The following is a 15,392-nucleotide window of genomic DNA, read 5'->3' as shown; positions in this document are numbered from 1 at the left end:
CTGATGTGCTGCACTCACTGCCCACCACACTGACCCACCGTGCTTCCCATCTGATACCTCCACTGCAAGCTCTTGGCATAGGACCTTTCCTGCCCCGTCTGCCCAGCACCCAGGTGAGTGAGAAGCTGCTTAGAGATGTACAGAGCGTGAGTGGAAAGCAAAAAACATTGCTTTTGCCCGAGCTCTGCAAACCGCCCTCCTTTACGCTGTGGGGCAGGACACGATCGAGCACAGCAGCGCTGCAGTCCCTCCCGCAAACCTCCGGCACTGACCAGGCAGCAACGTCCCATGGCTCCCGGCCCAGGATTATCCGTGAGAAGGGAACAGGCCCTGCCCCGCTGGGCACAGCAGCCGCCTTGCTGTTGTCTGAAGTTTAATTTATAATGACAGGACACAAAAGCAGCCGTTGGGTCAGATCAAAGGTTCACCTTGTTCAGTATCATGGGCCAGGCAGCGACTAGAACGGGCCCTTTAGGGACAAAGCTTAAGAATAGGGCACACGCGTGGTGACCCGTCTGCATCATGCCCTCCCTCTTCCAGCAGTCACAGCCTAGCGACTTCCTGAGCCAAAGGTTGCAGCTTTGGCCTTTCTCCTTGAACTCATCTCATCATTCATTCGAGTTTCACTGCCCAAAATATCCCACAATGATTTCTACAGTTAACTCGCGCCTTTTCTGAGCGTGCGGTCTGGGGTTTGAACTTGTCCCTGGCCAGTTTCATTTGAGACCTCCCTGTCCTTGCGCTCTGGGACACGGCAAAGTCACTTCCCTTTCTTTTCTCCCACTCTCCTGATGATACTGACTCCATCGCATCCCCTTCTTGTGAAAAGGACAGCTATTCGGAGGCTCACCTCATTTAGCCTCTCCTTATTCAGACACCGTTCACACCGCTTGCTGCCCTAGCTCCACTTGACATGGCCCACGTACTTCTGGTGCTTTTGGGAGACGCCCAGAACTGTACACTCACAGCACAGCACAGCACAGCACAGGTTTGCAAAGTAACAAAGCCCCGGTCCCTGCTTTGTTGGCAGTCCCTTCCCTAGCAGCTCCTGACGCGGCACTGCCTCTTCGACGGCAGAGCGGCACCGAGCTCAGCCTTCACCGCGCTCCCACAACCGTCCTCCTCTGGGGCAGCAGCTGTCCCTGCTCCCGCCTTCTGCCTGCAGAGACACACAGGCTGTCCCTGTCCCCATTATTTCGCAAGTACTGGCACGTAATATAATGTACCATTTTATCCCCCAGCCACTCAGCAATGTAAAATCCTTTCAACACATTCTGCCACCAGCTTCGGAATTTAACACATCAAATAATCAAGTATCACTAGCAAATTTTGTGACGTAACTTCTCTGAGCTCTTCCCAGCCATTTAGGGATGATGATCAAGCAGGTCTACTCCCCACTCCATTGTAAAATTGGCCATTTATTCCTACCTCTTAACAAGTTATTAATTGGCAAGACAACCTTCCTTCTTACACCACAGCAACTTAGTTTCTTCAGTGACTGATGATTTAGTTTATCTTGTCAGTGTAGAAGTCAAGGACACGGCTGTAGTGGGAGCTGGCAAGGAGTCAGTGACATAGCTACACAGAAAGCTAAAGACAGCCCAAAGCAAGTACATAACTCCAAATCCTTTATTATTTGCCCTCAGTAATTTTTCTCCTTTTAAAATTGGCAGAGAGAAAGCAGGATACAGCCCAGCCAGTGCTGTCTGGAGTCACTGTGGCTGCAAGAGGGCTTTGCAGGACAGCGCATAACCCTACAGACAAGGGATGGGAAAGTGGTCAGAATTAATTCCCAACTCTCACTTGCCTTGTGTGATGGAGCAGGAGGACTCCAATTACTTGTTGCTTTGAGACTCAAAGTGGTGGTGAATTGCAAAGTGCTGCAAATTCAGTTGACCATTGCACACCTGTCTGAAGGCCGCACACAATGTGTGCCCCCCCCCCCCCCCCCAGCTCTGGAGATCCCAGCTTGTGCAGACATCCTCCTGCTGCTTTAGAAAATAGTTGAGGTGCCCACCCCACAGTCTGCAGCAGAGACTTTTGTTTTACTTTGTGTTATCTTATCGCCATAGGAAAGGCAATACAGCAGAAGAATTTCCTTTCCTTTATGTTTCCAGCCTTTCCATTGTCTAGCGTCTGGATTTCTGAGCCTCACCACTCCGCAATTCGGCTCAGGCCATTAGAAACACGAATGCAGGGGCTTCTTATCAGCATGAGCTCTGTAAAGTCTTCTTTTGCTGCTGTGGGCAAACTAAGCAGGGTCTGGGCACCCCAGGTCCCCATCCCTCACCCTGTTAACAAGTGGTGCATTTTCTGCTGCTCAAGGCAGACATTGGCTCAGCCATTCACCTGGAGGGAAGGCAGCACCAGGTAGGATGCACCGATGAGATTAAATCATGGCAATGAAATGCCACAGTCTCTGGCTGTACAGTATCCCCTTCTCTCCTTCTTCCAGTTTCTTTAGCATGAGCGGAGTCTGAAGGCTAGGGCAGGCTGAGTGCCTTTGGGAAGGATGGACAGTTCAGTGTGTCCAGCACCTCAGAACAGCCCGTGGGAGACACCATCGGTCTGGGGGTACTGGAAAGGCTCTTTCCCCGCTCTGCTCCTCATAGGAGCTGCCACTATCCATATTGGGGGTAGCTCTTGGAGAGCTCCCAGCAAAGAGTTAAGCTCTGGCTAAACGGGCAGCAGGCTGAGCCAGGCGCTGGGCAGTCACAGCGGGCAGCAGCAGGCTACATGCGTGCTGGCCAGTAGATATGGCTCATGTGGTGCATGAGGTGCCTGAACAGCAGGGTTATGGCTCTTGGGCTGGCCTTGGCTGTGTTCTCCGTCTCTCTTGGGTGCATGAGGCTCTTCTGTTCCACAACGCTCTGTGACTTAGAGAAACAAGAACAGCAGCCAGGCAGGCCCCAGAAGCCCCATCCTGGATCCATCTGGCCATCTCTGCTGACACAGACAGTTCAGGCCTAATGTCCAGCAAGACCTGTGCTCCTCCTGTCAGCATCCCAGGGGCTGGGGCAGGAGGGCATGGCACAGCTTTGAAAGATGCAGGCTAGGTTCTAGACAAAACAGCACTTCGTATGTAACGAACGCATTAGTGTGGGCTGTGGGGTCCTGCGAATCTCACACTCTGGAGCTATAACTTCACTAGCTCACATGTGGCCCCAAGGCATTCAAACACATCCAATGCCAAGAATGCAAACTGGCTGCTTCCTCCCGACCTTTGCATGGGCTCCCATGTTTCTGCAGCTTCCTCCGGTCTGCACCACACAGGTTTTGAGGCACAAAAAGCATCTCAGGGCACCAGGTTCAGCTTTGACCAGGTATTTAACTGTCCATTCAAGGAACTCACAGCACTATCCCTATGGCTGTCAGTGGGAGCAGAGAGCACCTGCCAGGTAGACCATGCTCTGTGAGGAGGATCAGTGCCCCCATATATGGCATATATAAGGCACATACTACCTTCCACATGGATTTGTGTCTCACTGATCCCTGGCTTGCAGCACTAATATGTGGCAGCCCAAGGATGAACGGAAAGTGTTGCACCACCATTGGGAGGCCGTGGTGGGGACTGTCCCCATTTCCTGCCTTGCTGGGCAGATCAGCAGGCCTCAACTCTAGAGTCTGCAGAGCGCTACTGGGATGCTCTCCTTAGCCTGGGGCTTGTAACATCAAACCCTACAGAAAACATCAGCCCAGCCTACATCAGCCCAGCCTACATCAGCCCAGCCTACATCAGCCCAGCCTACATCAGCCCAGCCTACATCAGCCCAGCCTACGGAGACTGCTGGGGTTACACATGGCTGTGAGGTTGTACTGCCCCCACCTGCAGTCTCAGGGATGTAGCAAACAGCACCAGGGAAGGGGGAGCCATGCACCCTACTGCAGCAGGATAAGGGCAAAACAAGATGCTGAGAGCTATCACTGCTCCACCCAGGCAGTGCTCTGGGCAAGGCACAGAAGCCTGGCATTGCACCCAAAGTTTATCATCTTTCCCAGGGGACCCCAGAGGAAGCACCTTCTGCTGCTTCCTCAGGCTGCCTGCTACTGTTTGCTCTGCCAGGGTGATGGGCGCTCGGGGAGTCTCGGAGAGGCTGCAGCTTGTCCGAAGGTACCTGGGCACAGCTCTGAGCTGCTCTTGAGTGGGAGATGTTGAACAGCAGGGCTGGGCCGGCTCCACTGCACAGTCACATCTTCAAAGTCCCACTGCAAAGAGAAAGGATCATCTTTGTGTGTGAGGGATCCCTAAGGAGATCACTGCTCCCCTTGTGTGCATATGGGCTTTACAGGAACTGCTCCATCTCCTTTCAGAAAGGGGAAATTGGCCACATCTGAAACTAGAAATTGCTCATTTCTCCCCTTCTCCTTCATGACGCATGCAAAGCTCAAAATAGATCAACTTTCACTTTCAATTTTTCTCACGCCCTCCCATATTCCCCACCGGTCAACATGAAGAAAGGGCTCAGGAGCACAGAAAGTGGGGGGCTGAATGAAACATGGGATGCTTCAATAGCAGGAGAATCTCCTTTTCTTGCGACCCATACAGTCAAGTTTCCTGAGCATCTGCCTGCACCACCATGAGCCCAGCCAGTTCTGAGAGCTGATGCCCAGAGACGGCCCTTCCCTCTACCCCTTCCCTCCCAGGGACACTGATCACATTTCAGAAATGGCTCATTGTAGACTCTTCCCACCTGGCCTGACCCTGGCAGAGTTTATACTCCTGCGCTGCAGACAAGAGCCATTCTCCCTGTGAGCCCAAGAGAGCAAATTGAGCAAGAGGGGCAGAAGCAGCCATTCCTTGCTTGGGGCTTGGCTACTGCATGGAGGAATGGTGCTGCAGCCAACCTGGTAGGACACCTCTATGCAGATTCCTGTCCCCCGTGGGGGTTCCCAGGACAAGTGGCTGGCAAGCAGCTATAAGCCTTGCTGCAGTCAGGACAGGAATATTTCCACATTGTTGCAACAGGGGTTGGCTCCAGCTCCTCACAGGGGTGCAGTGAACGGGCCCAAAGATGCCAGGCAGCACCACATCCCTCACCTGCCACAGAACAGGGACTGAACAGAGCAGGTAGCTCTCTGCTCTCCAGCCCTGCTCCATAAAAGTGCATCCAACTCATGGGAGAAGCCTGTATTGCTTAAAAAAAAAAAAAAAAAAAAAAAAGAGACCTGTGAAGCCCCAGATCAAGCTCAGCCTTGTTCACCAACCCAGGCCAACAGAAAACAGCTCTGCAGAGACTTTCAGCTTCCTTTTTTTCTCTGCAGGCAGCAAAAGCGTCACTAGAATATGGTTACTTCCCGTTAGGGATGTGAAAATGTTTCTATCTCTTTGTCTTGACTGTTATGACTCCAAAGTAACAAAGGGCTAGGGATCACAAGGGGGCATTTCCAGGGCTCCTTTCCAGCAACATAAACCTAAGTTTGCTCCACTCAGCAAGTAGAGTCCTTCCATGCTGATACCACCCAAGGGGCAGATCCCTTTCCCATGACTGCAACAAGAACAAAACTGTGGCAAAGAGTTCCTCTGACTCAAGAATGGTTTCTTTTCCTCTTGTCCTCACTGTAACCTCTCTTAATGCCTCTCTCGGGCACCTCAGGCATGTAGCACTGAGAGATTAAACTCTGATATACCCTGGAGATCTGGTCTCTGCCTCACTTCCAGCAGTCCAGCACAGAGCAAATCGGCAGTTCTTCATACTTGTTCTGAGTTTAAGGCTTCCCAATATTTTTGCTGCAGAAGAAAAAAAGATCTCAGGAAAAAAGCTGGACTAGAGCTGCCATGCCAAAGAGTGGAGTGATAGAGCATAACGCTGCTCCTCACAGAAATGTGGGGAAGAGGGGGACAATGCTAAGGCCAGGTGACACACAAAGCATGTGGGAACAGAAAGGAGGTGCGAGCAGAGAAAGAAAAGGGGGGCACTTCTTACTTTAAAAAAAAATGCAAACCAGCATACAGAAAGAACAAAAGTTACCATGGGCAAAAAACCATGCTTTCAGAAGGGCTGGGTGTGTGGACACAGAAATATGCTCTGTTCGGCAATGGTGCTTCAGCACAATCAGGAAAGAGCCACTTAAAGTTTGGAAGAACCATCCTGCGAGGCCCAGGACACAGCTCCTAACTTGGCCAGTGCACAAACTGCTTTGCCCACCATGGTTGTTTTCGACCCCCAGTTGTGGGCTATTTCTCCAAGACCGGCTGAGGAGGTTTCTAAGAAACTGGCTAGAAACAACGAGTTCATATACTGCTCTCCAGTGACACATGTATTGAAAGTCCCTGGAGAACTGGACCTCTGCCAGAAGCTTTGCAGGGATTCATAACTTGAAAAGGATTGAAAACTACTGCTGTGGGGACTGTTTGCCTGTGTAGCCAGAGCTTGGAGTTCTCGGGCTTGGAAAGGCCGTCCCCTAATGGCAGAAAAGGAGGATTTCAGCCTCCTTCAGAGAAATAATCAAGTATTTTTGGAACAGGGAGCAACAGTGACTATACAGTGATCTCAGCCTGACGCCAGCTCGCACATGTGGGTAGCCTTTGAATGGTATCCCCCGAGGAGAGTCTTTTCCAGCCAAACGAATCCACAAAGCCAGTAGTACCGATAAGCAGAGGCTTTGAGGGTTTGCATCCTACTGATGCATCCTTCCTTCTGATAAGTCCATACACAGCTCCACAGTAGCAGGACCGCAAACCAGTCAAGGCTCATGCATCGCAGCCTCCTTGCTGCAGGATTCCCTGGCACAAAAGTTGTCGTCTCACAGATCCTTGTGTTGGAACATTAGGAAAAGATCACAGCAGCCCTGGCCTTAAGCCTAACCGACCACACTGTGGGGTCTGCAGTGTGATAACATTGCAGCGTGATTGGAAAACAACTTTTTTCTGTAATGCTGGCTCTGCAAAGCTGAGGAAAGTAAGGCTCGTACATCACCTGCCATGCATCACAGCCTTAGAAGGGTCTCATCACCCAAAAGCAGAGTGGCTCAGGGATTTGCAGTCAGTGAGTGCATACTGGCATCCCTACTTACTTGCTCACCCACAATACTTCCATTTTCAGGGATAAATTGAACAATATTCCTCTCCCCCAAAACAGACTCTGCAAAGCACACACTCTAGTAGATGGATGGCCAAGACTGCAGCAATCCAACGGCCTGTCCCATAGGCCCAGCCTTCTGGACCTCAAGGGCAGAACTGAAGCCAGAAATTGCACCAGAGTGGAAAAAGCCCTCAAATAATTACGCAACAGTAGCAGAAGGCAACAGCTCAAAAAAGATGGAAATCTTGCCCCTCTCCTGATAATAAAACTCCATTATCTGTTAGGCAGACAGAAAATAGAAGGACCAACATAAGAGTAACAGTAGAAGCCCTGTGAAATTCCCCACATTTCATGGCCACTTTTCCCCAGGACTGTGCCAGCTACAGCTCAGCCAGAGTGAAAAGACCTTTGAGAGTGTGTCTGGAACAGTCTGAAGGTCTGCCCTGGCTCCAGGCTGGCTTGGAGCCAGCACAGCCTCTTCAGGAATGGCCATGAACTCACCCCCAGATGGCCAGGCGAGGCTCTGAGCAGGGCTATGATGACAGAGCACTATTTGTGCAAGGGTTTGTGAGCTCTGGATACACCTGCACGCCCACACTGTGGCTATGGTCAGTGTACAGTCATTACACAGAAAGCTACATAAAAGGACTCTGTTAGGTCTGCAGAGCCAAACACTCCAGAGCTGGGATTTGCCATCAGTAAGATTACTGCTGCAGGAACCTAATGTCTGACATGAACAGAGATGCCCATGCAGTATGATCCTACAGAGTTTCACCTCCACCTTGACACAATAAACTAGTCTCCATGCTCCTTTTCTTAGCTTCTTTCTTTCTGCAAGCAGCCTGCGTGACTTGGCAGCGTGCTGGGCACTGCTCTGGGACGGACCAGTCCGTTAAAGGTCTGACAGCTCAGTGGGCCTGTGCCAAAACGTACAGGAATGTTGGCTTTCCCCAGGGTGCGAGGGCCTTTGGCAAGAGGAAGGGGCCTGAAGGAAGCTTAGGCTCAGGACCCGTTCTGGCTTACTGCAAAGATGCCCACGGTATGCCCACACATTTCCTGTGGGACCATGCAGCAGGAAAAGAAACCATTTCTCCGGGGCAGTACTCATCTGTCTTAATCATAAGATTCTTCTTCCTTAACTTTAGACCTCTTGCCCCTTCGCTGTGGACCCCTCAACACCAAGGACCCAGCAAGGGGCTGGACAGATACTGCCTCCTTCCCTGCACAGCCCAGTACTCCCAGGGACACCCAACCCATGCCAAGGCTGCTGGGAAAAGTTTTGTAAGATTGCAGATTCAAAACCAGTCTCAGTGCCCACACTAAGAGGCAGAGGCAAAACTCTGGGAAAACTCATTTTCCGTCTGGAGCTTACCAAGTACCTGTTAGCTGTGATGTTCTGGGGTTGTGCAGGGACAGCTCTAGCTACGACTCGTCCCTGGGCTGCTACTCTGCGGGGCAGGTACCGTAATGTTCACACTGCAGCAGGGCAGAGCCCCAAGGGGTGGTGAGGGAAGTGGGACTGGCAGAGAAACAGCATCTAAAGAGCCAGGAACAGGCACTGACCTCAAGCTCTGAGTTAACGGACGCAGCATCTGAGGAGCTGGAGGAGGAGAGCCCAGCGTGTAGGGCTGGGAGGGGGGAGCAGGCAGGGCGGTCCAGCGGAGCAGCGTCTGTTGCACTCATCCGTCCATCCCCGGGCAGCCTCGCTGCATTACAGCCAGTCTGGACACGTGACATAAAGCAAGAGGAGGATGTCAAAGGGAGGCATCTCTGGGGACAGCACCAAGACCCAGCAGCCCCAGTGCATGCGCAGAACCTTGGGGTTCATATTGTAACATCTTCTACAACCTGCTGGTCTGTTTGTGCAGCAAACCAGGGAGCCCTGTTCTGCCCACGCTGTAGGCAACAGCGAGGCAGATACGTGCACTACCCCTCACCTACTTTCACATCCACGCGCACACATCCACGCACACACTGCACAACCAGATGTCCTCAAGGAGCCCATTCTCTGCCAGAGGGGCTAGAGCATCCCCGACCCAGTGCAGAGACTGCTAGCAGTGCTGTCAGCCTGCTGCACACCAGCCCCTGGAGAGCAGCTCTGGGGGTTGCACCAAACCCTGCCAGCCCTCAACGCCTGCTCTGCCCTCGCTGCGCTGCTGCTCACCTGCTGTACCAGCCTGATCATCAGGTCTAGGCAATGGCTGGCTGCCACCGTCCTGGGCCTCGATCTGGATTTTGGAAACATGTTAAGCGGCGCCCAATCTGCAGTCTGTAAAGGAGAGAGAGCCACGTCAGCTATGAACAAGAGAGCTGGGTCAGCACCAAACGCTGTACCAAGGGGTCCCAGCACCCTTCTCCTGGCACAGCACTTGTCTCCATCCAAACAGCAGTACCGCTCCAGCCGGCACCAAGAACTGAGGAGCTGGGGTGAGAGCGGGATGGTGCTGAACAGATTCTCGGGTGCAAGCAGGGCCAGACACTCAATGTTTGAGACACATCAGAGCCTGCAGCCAGGCCCTCCCCTCCTCACAGATGGAGCCTTCGCAAGGGATCCCTGCCAGACTCTGCCTCTTGCCCTGACCCCAGGTGCTGGGGCAAAGGGAAAACGTACATTTAGCAATAAGGAATAACTGAAAGCTGCAAACTGGTTCTGAGGTGCTCTCAGGTCAGCTTAGCAGGCAAATGCACGTATCCAAGGCCTTGGGGTGATGCTGACGTTCCCAGTGTTAGCAGTGCCACGCAGCATGCTGGCTCTACACACCAGTCTGCCATGGGGCCATGGCCCACAGTACCGCCTCCACCCTTCCTCAGAGAGGCAAAGCAGTAACACTGCCAGGCAGAGCAGCACTCCACGCTGCCCTTCAACCACAGAAAGAGAGAAAAGCCTCTTCTACCTCTGCTCCTTCGTCATTTGCCTTTTCCTCTTCAGCCAGGAGTGGCCAGGCGTCAGGAATCTCCGACACGAGCTGCCAGCCTTTCTGGCTTCTCACCACCCAGGCGACGAACGGGATCTGAGTCCCTGGTTAAGGAGAAGATAGCGTTTCTGGAGTCACAGCACAGCCCCCATACCAACCCCACAGCTCGCGGAGGGATACACCGTGGCAGGGAAAGCCAGGCAGGAACGCAGCGAGCCACGGGCACTGCGGCCAAGAGAGGAGCCGGCGCCTGTGCCCCAGCCCCCTTGGCATCTGAGCTGAGAGGTCTGGGGAGAGGAGCTGGGAAAGGATACGGCCACGTCGAGCGCAGCCGAGCCCAGGGCGATCAGGAGCCAGGGCATGGCCTTCAGGACGTGCGCAGGCTGCTGGTCGCGGGTCACAATCGCCGCTGCATAGAGGACGCCGGCCGCGGCTGAGCAGAGGGTGGCCCACAGCTGTCTCTGCAGACGTGGCTTCCCCCTGCACTGGGTCACCCAGAGCCCGGTTCGGTGCCAGGCCCCCGGCCAGGCACAGCACGGCAGCTGGCGCAGGGACCTCCCGCACTGCCGGGAGGGGGGGGTTGCTGGGCTGTCCCCTGCAGCCGCCCCGGGGACAAGCAACAACCCCATGGACTGTACAGCCACAGGCGCCTGTGATGGGGGGGCCACTGGCACCCCCCCACCTCCCCACACACAACCAGGGTGCTGTGAGCGCTCCTGTCACCCCAGACACCCTCCCAATGCTTTTGCAATGGGATACAGGCATTACCATCACAGCCTCCAAAGGAGCAGCCCCCATAAATACCCCTGCTGGGTACCAAGCACCCCGCGCGTCTTTGGCGAACAAGGGGGCCCAGATAAACCTGCCACAGCCTGGCCCGACCTTCACCTGAGCGCACCTGCGGGTTTGCTCCCGACAGCAAACCCTGGGGGAGGGACGAAGCCCTGGGGGCAGGGGCTGGCGAGCCCTGCCGTGCCCCCAGGGGAGCGTGGCCAGGCAAGGCTGGGGAGCGCCGCGCAGCCTGGCAGGGCACGCAGGGCTGGCAGGCAGCGGGAGCCCTGCCGGACCGCCGAGGGCTGCGCAGGGCACAAAGGCAGCTGTGCCCAGGCAAACACTTACTGCTCTGGACAGCGAGGGCATCCTGGCTGTGAAGGCAAGGAGGGCAGAGAGCAGCCCCAGAACAAAGCCCAGCACTTCCTTGTTGTCCTGAGGGCAGGAAGAAGAAAAACTGCAGCCTTCCAAAGCTGGGAACGCCCCCCCATCGCAGCCCCCCGGCGAAGGGGCTGCAGACGGCCCACTGAACGCTGCCGGCACGCCTGCCAGGTGCTGGTGCCCTGGGGTCAGCCAGCAATCCCATCCCCGCTGCCCGCCGCGAGTCCTGGGGCAAGTCCTGGGCTCCCAGAGGACCTCCAGCTCCGGGCACCTGTGACGAGCCCCGGGACGTCACCTCCTCGGGCTGAGCTTCCCTGCTGCAATTTGAATGATCTGTTGCAAGTACAGAAGTGGCACGGTGTGCAGGGGTTGCCTTCCCCCCCGGCCCTCACCTCCCAGGGGTGCAGGGAGCTGGGCTGAGGATGTGATCGAGGTGAGACCTGGAGAACCAGAACCGGCCTCCAAGACCTGCCCCAGGGACACAAAACACCAGAAAGCTGAGGGAACAGCCGAGGCAGAGCGAAGGGAGGCATGGTGCTGAGATACTGCAGGGGAAAAAAAAAATCCAACCAAACCAAACCCACCAGTGCTGAGACCCTGCTGAGCCCCCGGCCTGTCCTCTCTCAGGCTTGGCCCTCCGGCCCCCAGGCGTGAGGGATGTGCAGCAGGATGCAGGTTACCTGTAAGACGGCCCCGAGCAGCCTCCGCTGAGCTCCATGGAGACTCTCTTGGGAGGACCCCAGGCCGATCACTGTCACAAACCTGCCGGCGCCCACGGACAGTGGCAGCGCCAGCACAAGCAGGCTGTCCCGCACATGCCTCCTCCTCCTCCGCCTGCAGTGCAGACCTGCGTGGGACACGGGGCTCACTTTCCTCTGACAGCAAGAGCCTGCTAGAAACCATTGCCCTGAGGAGCCAGTTGGGGACGTGCAATGGGTGTCCCAGTGCTGCACAACGCCTTCCTCAGGAACGAGCTTTGCCCAGAGCTCTCCTGCCGTCGTGGACCGCGTTGGGTTTCCCGGCTCCTCATCCTGCTCATCTCCCAGGGGCCACCAGCCACCCTCCCCATGGCCCCTCTTCCTTGCAGGCCCAGGCTCCCCACCCATGAACCAGTCACACCCCAAACACTGTTGTCCCCAAGTGCACGAGCCAGGCTGTAGAGCTGGGGCTCACTGGGCTCCTGCTGAGCTCTTGGCACAGACACAAGCAGCGGCCCCGTACCACAGCAGGACATGCATCTCTGCTGCAACGTCTGTGCAGGGTAAGGGGAGGGGAAGCACGCCGTGCTACCATCTCACTGCTTTCACAGTGAGATGCTTTCACTGCCCTCCTCACTTTAGCCCGTGCCCTATGTGAGCGCATTTTTTTCAGCCCTTCCAATGGTCAGTGGCTCCTGCCCTGGATCGCCCATCAGCTGTGCGCAGAAACAATGGCACATCCAGCCTCTCTAGGAGAAGTTTTTATTCCCCAGGACCCTGCCCTGGCCCTACTGCCATCAGGGTCAGCCTCCTGCAGACCACAAACCTGCTGTCTTCTGTGATTCAGACGGGCAAACAGGAAAGAGGGCCAGCAGGAAGCGGATGATGTCGGCAGCAGCCATGTACGCGCCTGTGAGGATCTGGCGAGACACGTGAAGGTTCAGGGCACAGACAACCAAACCTCCCCGAGATGCAAAACATCACCTAGCAGCTCAGGGCACCTCAGGGCACCTCAGCAGCCCTGCATGAGGGCATTCACTGTGCCCTGGGGCACAGACACCTGCAAGTCTTGCCCAAAGTCGCGTGGCTGACCCGAGAACTGGCTCTTCCCAGGGTCCCACCTGGGAACCCGGCTCTCTCCTAGCTTCCCGTGCACACCCCAGCCCTGCAGCCTCCCCACACACACTGGTACCTGTTGGGGGAACGGAAGCTGAGGACAGCAGTGAGACCCTACCCATGTCTCTCTGCTTTGGGGTGCCTCTCTGTGTCCTACTGCAGCTCTAGACCATGGTAGCTCAGGACCCTCCAAATCGGCCAGCAAGTGCCCGAAGCCACCAGCCAAAAACCAAATCCCCAAGACCAGGCATTGAGTTTGGCAGCACAGCACAGCTCAGAGACACCTTCTCTGCCAACATGCCTTGGCCCAGGCAAAATCCTCCCTGAGCCCCAGTACCTGCAGGGAACGTGAGCGGCATCTCCAGCAGGCCGGTGTGGGACCCCACTGAGGTGATGGAGGCCGGGCAAGGGATGCCCTGCCCACGGGCCCAGCGGGGCCGGGCACAGAGCGGTTTCCCAACCCTGTCGCAGGGGGACCCTTGCCCACCTGGATGTCAAGCTGGCTGGTGAGCAGCGCCCCGACTGTGTTGCACACGTGGCCCACGAAGCTGTGCAGGATGTGGAGGACGGGCACCTCCGGCCGGCCCTTCCCCGGGCACTCGCAGAACAGCCTAGGACACAAGGATGAGCTGCTCATGCTGTGCTCAGCACTGCAGGGCTGGGGGCTGCCCCCAGCCCCCTGCTGCTGCCCCAGCTCCAGCTCCAGCTCCAGCCCCAGGGAGTTACAGCGAGCGGGCGGTGATCCAGCACAGAGCCGCCAGCATCCAGAGCCCCCAGGACACGCAGCCTGGGTCCCCGGCCAGGCAAGCCGCCGGCCAGCCGGTGTGAGCCACCCTGGCAGTGCCGCTGCGCCCTGCAGCCGGTGACCCCCGCATGGCCAGCTCCGAGCGCCCCCGAGTCCCGGCAGCGCCCGCGCCGGGAGCGCCACGGTGAGCTGACCTAACCGGCGCCGCCCCGCAGGTGTAGTGCCGAGCACCGCCCTCCGCCTGGGGTACAGCACCAAGCACCACCAGGAGGAGACCTCTGTTCCAGGTCAGAGCTCTCTGCAGGAGCACGGTGCAACCCCTCCACGCAGGGGGATCACCCTGGCACAGCCCGTGCGGCACCTCACCAAACCCGGCAGGAGTTTGGCAGCCTGGGGAACCCATGTGCCCAGGGGCCTTCCGGTCTCCCAGCTCAGGAGCGAGTGCTGCTGGAGGTGGAGAGCAAGGCAGAGACCCAGCACGGGCAGGCAGGGCTGCAGCACGCCCTGGCTCTCGTCTGCGCCATCCATGGCACCTGCTGCTGCCACAGCCAGGGCTGCGGCTCAGGCAGCTCCTTGCAGCCAGCTCTCCCTCAGCTGCCACATCTCTCCTTTGGTCAACCAGGGGCTCAGACAGGAGCACCACAGAAGTGCTGCTTAGCACCCAGGGATGCAGCACAGATAGGGGGATTCTTATTAGATAACTTGGCTCTTTCTGTCCATGACTTGGGACAGTTCAGCAGCAGGCAGCTCACAGATAACATCCTCAGGCTTCACTCTAGCAGCTCCTCGACTGCAACGCAGCAGGATCAGCAAAGCGCTTTGAGCTTCTTCAATGGTAAGAATGGGATAAGGGAGCTGTGAAACTTATTTCGGGGCCACAGCAAAGCACAGAGCTGTGCGGCACATGGCAGAATAAAGCAAGGTCAGCTGCCAGAGCAAACACGTCCACTTGCTAGTTGAGCACAGTGCTTCCAGCAAAGAAATCCTGCTAGCTATCACCGAGCGATTCCTGCCAGGTTCCTTGTTTATGTGAGTCCCACCTAGCAACATACCTGCTGCCACTGCGTGTAGGTGCCGGCACTGCCCCAGCCAGATGCCAGCACTCTCCTCCTGGGAGATGATTGTGGTTGTTTCTCACTCAGGTCCCCTTTTACTGTCATGCCTGAGCCATCTCTGTGACCAACAGGCTGCAACTGATACAAATTTAAAAATGCAATCACAGCAAAAGATGGGAGACTGGATTCAAGTTCTGCTTTGGAGGATGCCAGGTGCTTTTACGGAAATTTTCCAACAGGGAGTTGAAGTTTCAAAAAATACCAGCTCTCTGCTGAAAACATTGATGAAACATTGCATTCTGGATCAGTCTGGCCCTACACAGTTCCTCCTGCTTTCTGATCTGATCCAGAACATTTTGTTTTGACTAAAAACATGAAGCTGTATTGTCCTATTGACCTTATGGGACACAGGGCTTAGACTCTGTGTTTTCCTGAGGCTCCCTGGAGGACTCCTCTCCCTCACTGCAGACCCCTACCTAAGCCAGGTGGAAGAGGGAGCCTTGCCAAGGACGGGCCCTAAGAAAAATGGCAACTCAGGCTCCTGCTCTGCAGGGAGGCGAGAACAGTTAATGCATTTCAGACCCGTGCAACATATCATAATAGCAGAGTTCAGCTTAAGGATGCTGAAGCAAAACTTCAAAGATCACAGGGTGCTTGTGTGCGGATGGGGAAGCCCGGCTAGAGCCCCC

The 15,392-nt window shown here is 55.7% G+C and overlaps 1 protein-coding gene across 1 annotated transcript; it reads right to left on the bottom strand.

Moving 5' to 3' along the window:
• Positions 1-1,606: 1,606 nt before the first annotated feature.
• TMEM44 (transmembrane protein 44) lies at positions 1,607-13,776 on the bottom strand. Its single transcript, XM_068954131.1, has 10 exons — positions 13,630-13,776; positions 13,391-13,514; positions 12,614-12,707; positions 11,770-11,936; positions 11,057-11,143; positions 10,252-10,422; positions 9,917-10,033; positions 9,187-9,291; positions 8,586-8,744; positions 1,607-4,206 (listed from the first exon to the last, which is right to left on the bottom strand). The coding sequence occupies exons 1-10, from the start codon at positions 13,665-13,667 to the stop codon at positions 4,045-4,047; spliced, it is 1,224 nt and encodes a 407-aa protein (XP_068810232.1). The 5' UTR covers positions 13,668-13,776; the 3' UTR covers positions 1,607-4,044.
• Positions 13,777-15,392: the final 1,616 nt, after the last annotated feature.

This window comes from Struthio camelus, chromosome 9 (genome assembly GCF_040807025.1).
Source record: "Struthio camelus isolate bStrCam1 chromosome 9, bStrCam1.hap1, whole genome shotgun sequence".
Classification (NCBI taxonomy): domain Eukaryota; kingdom Metazoa; phylum Chordata; class Aves; order Struthioniformes; family Struthionidae; genus Struthio; species Struthio camelus.
This window is presented reverse-complemented; position numbering and strand designations above follow the sequence as displayed.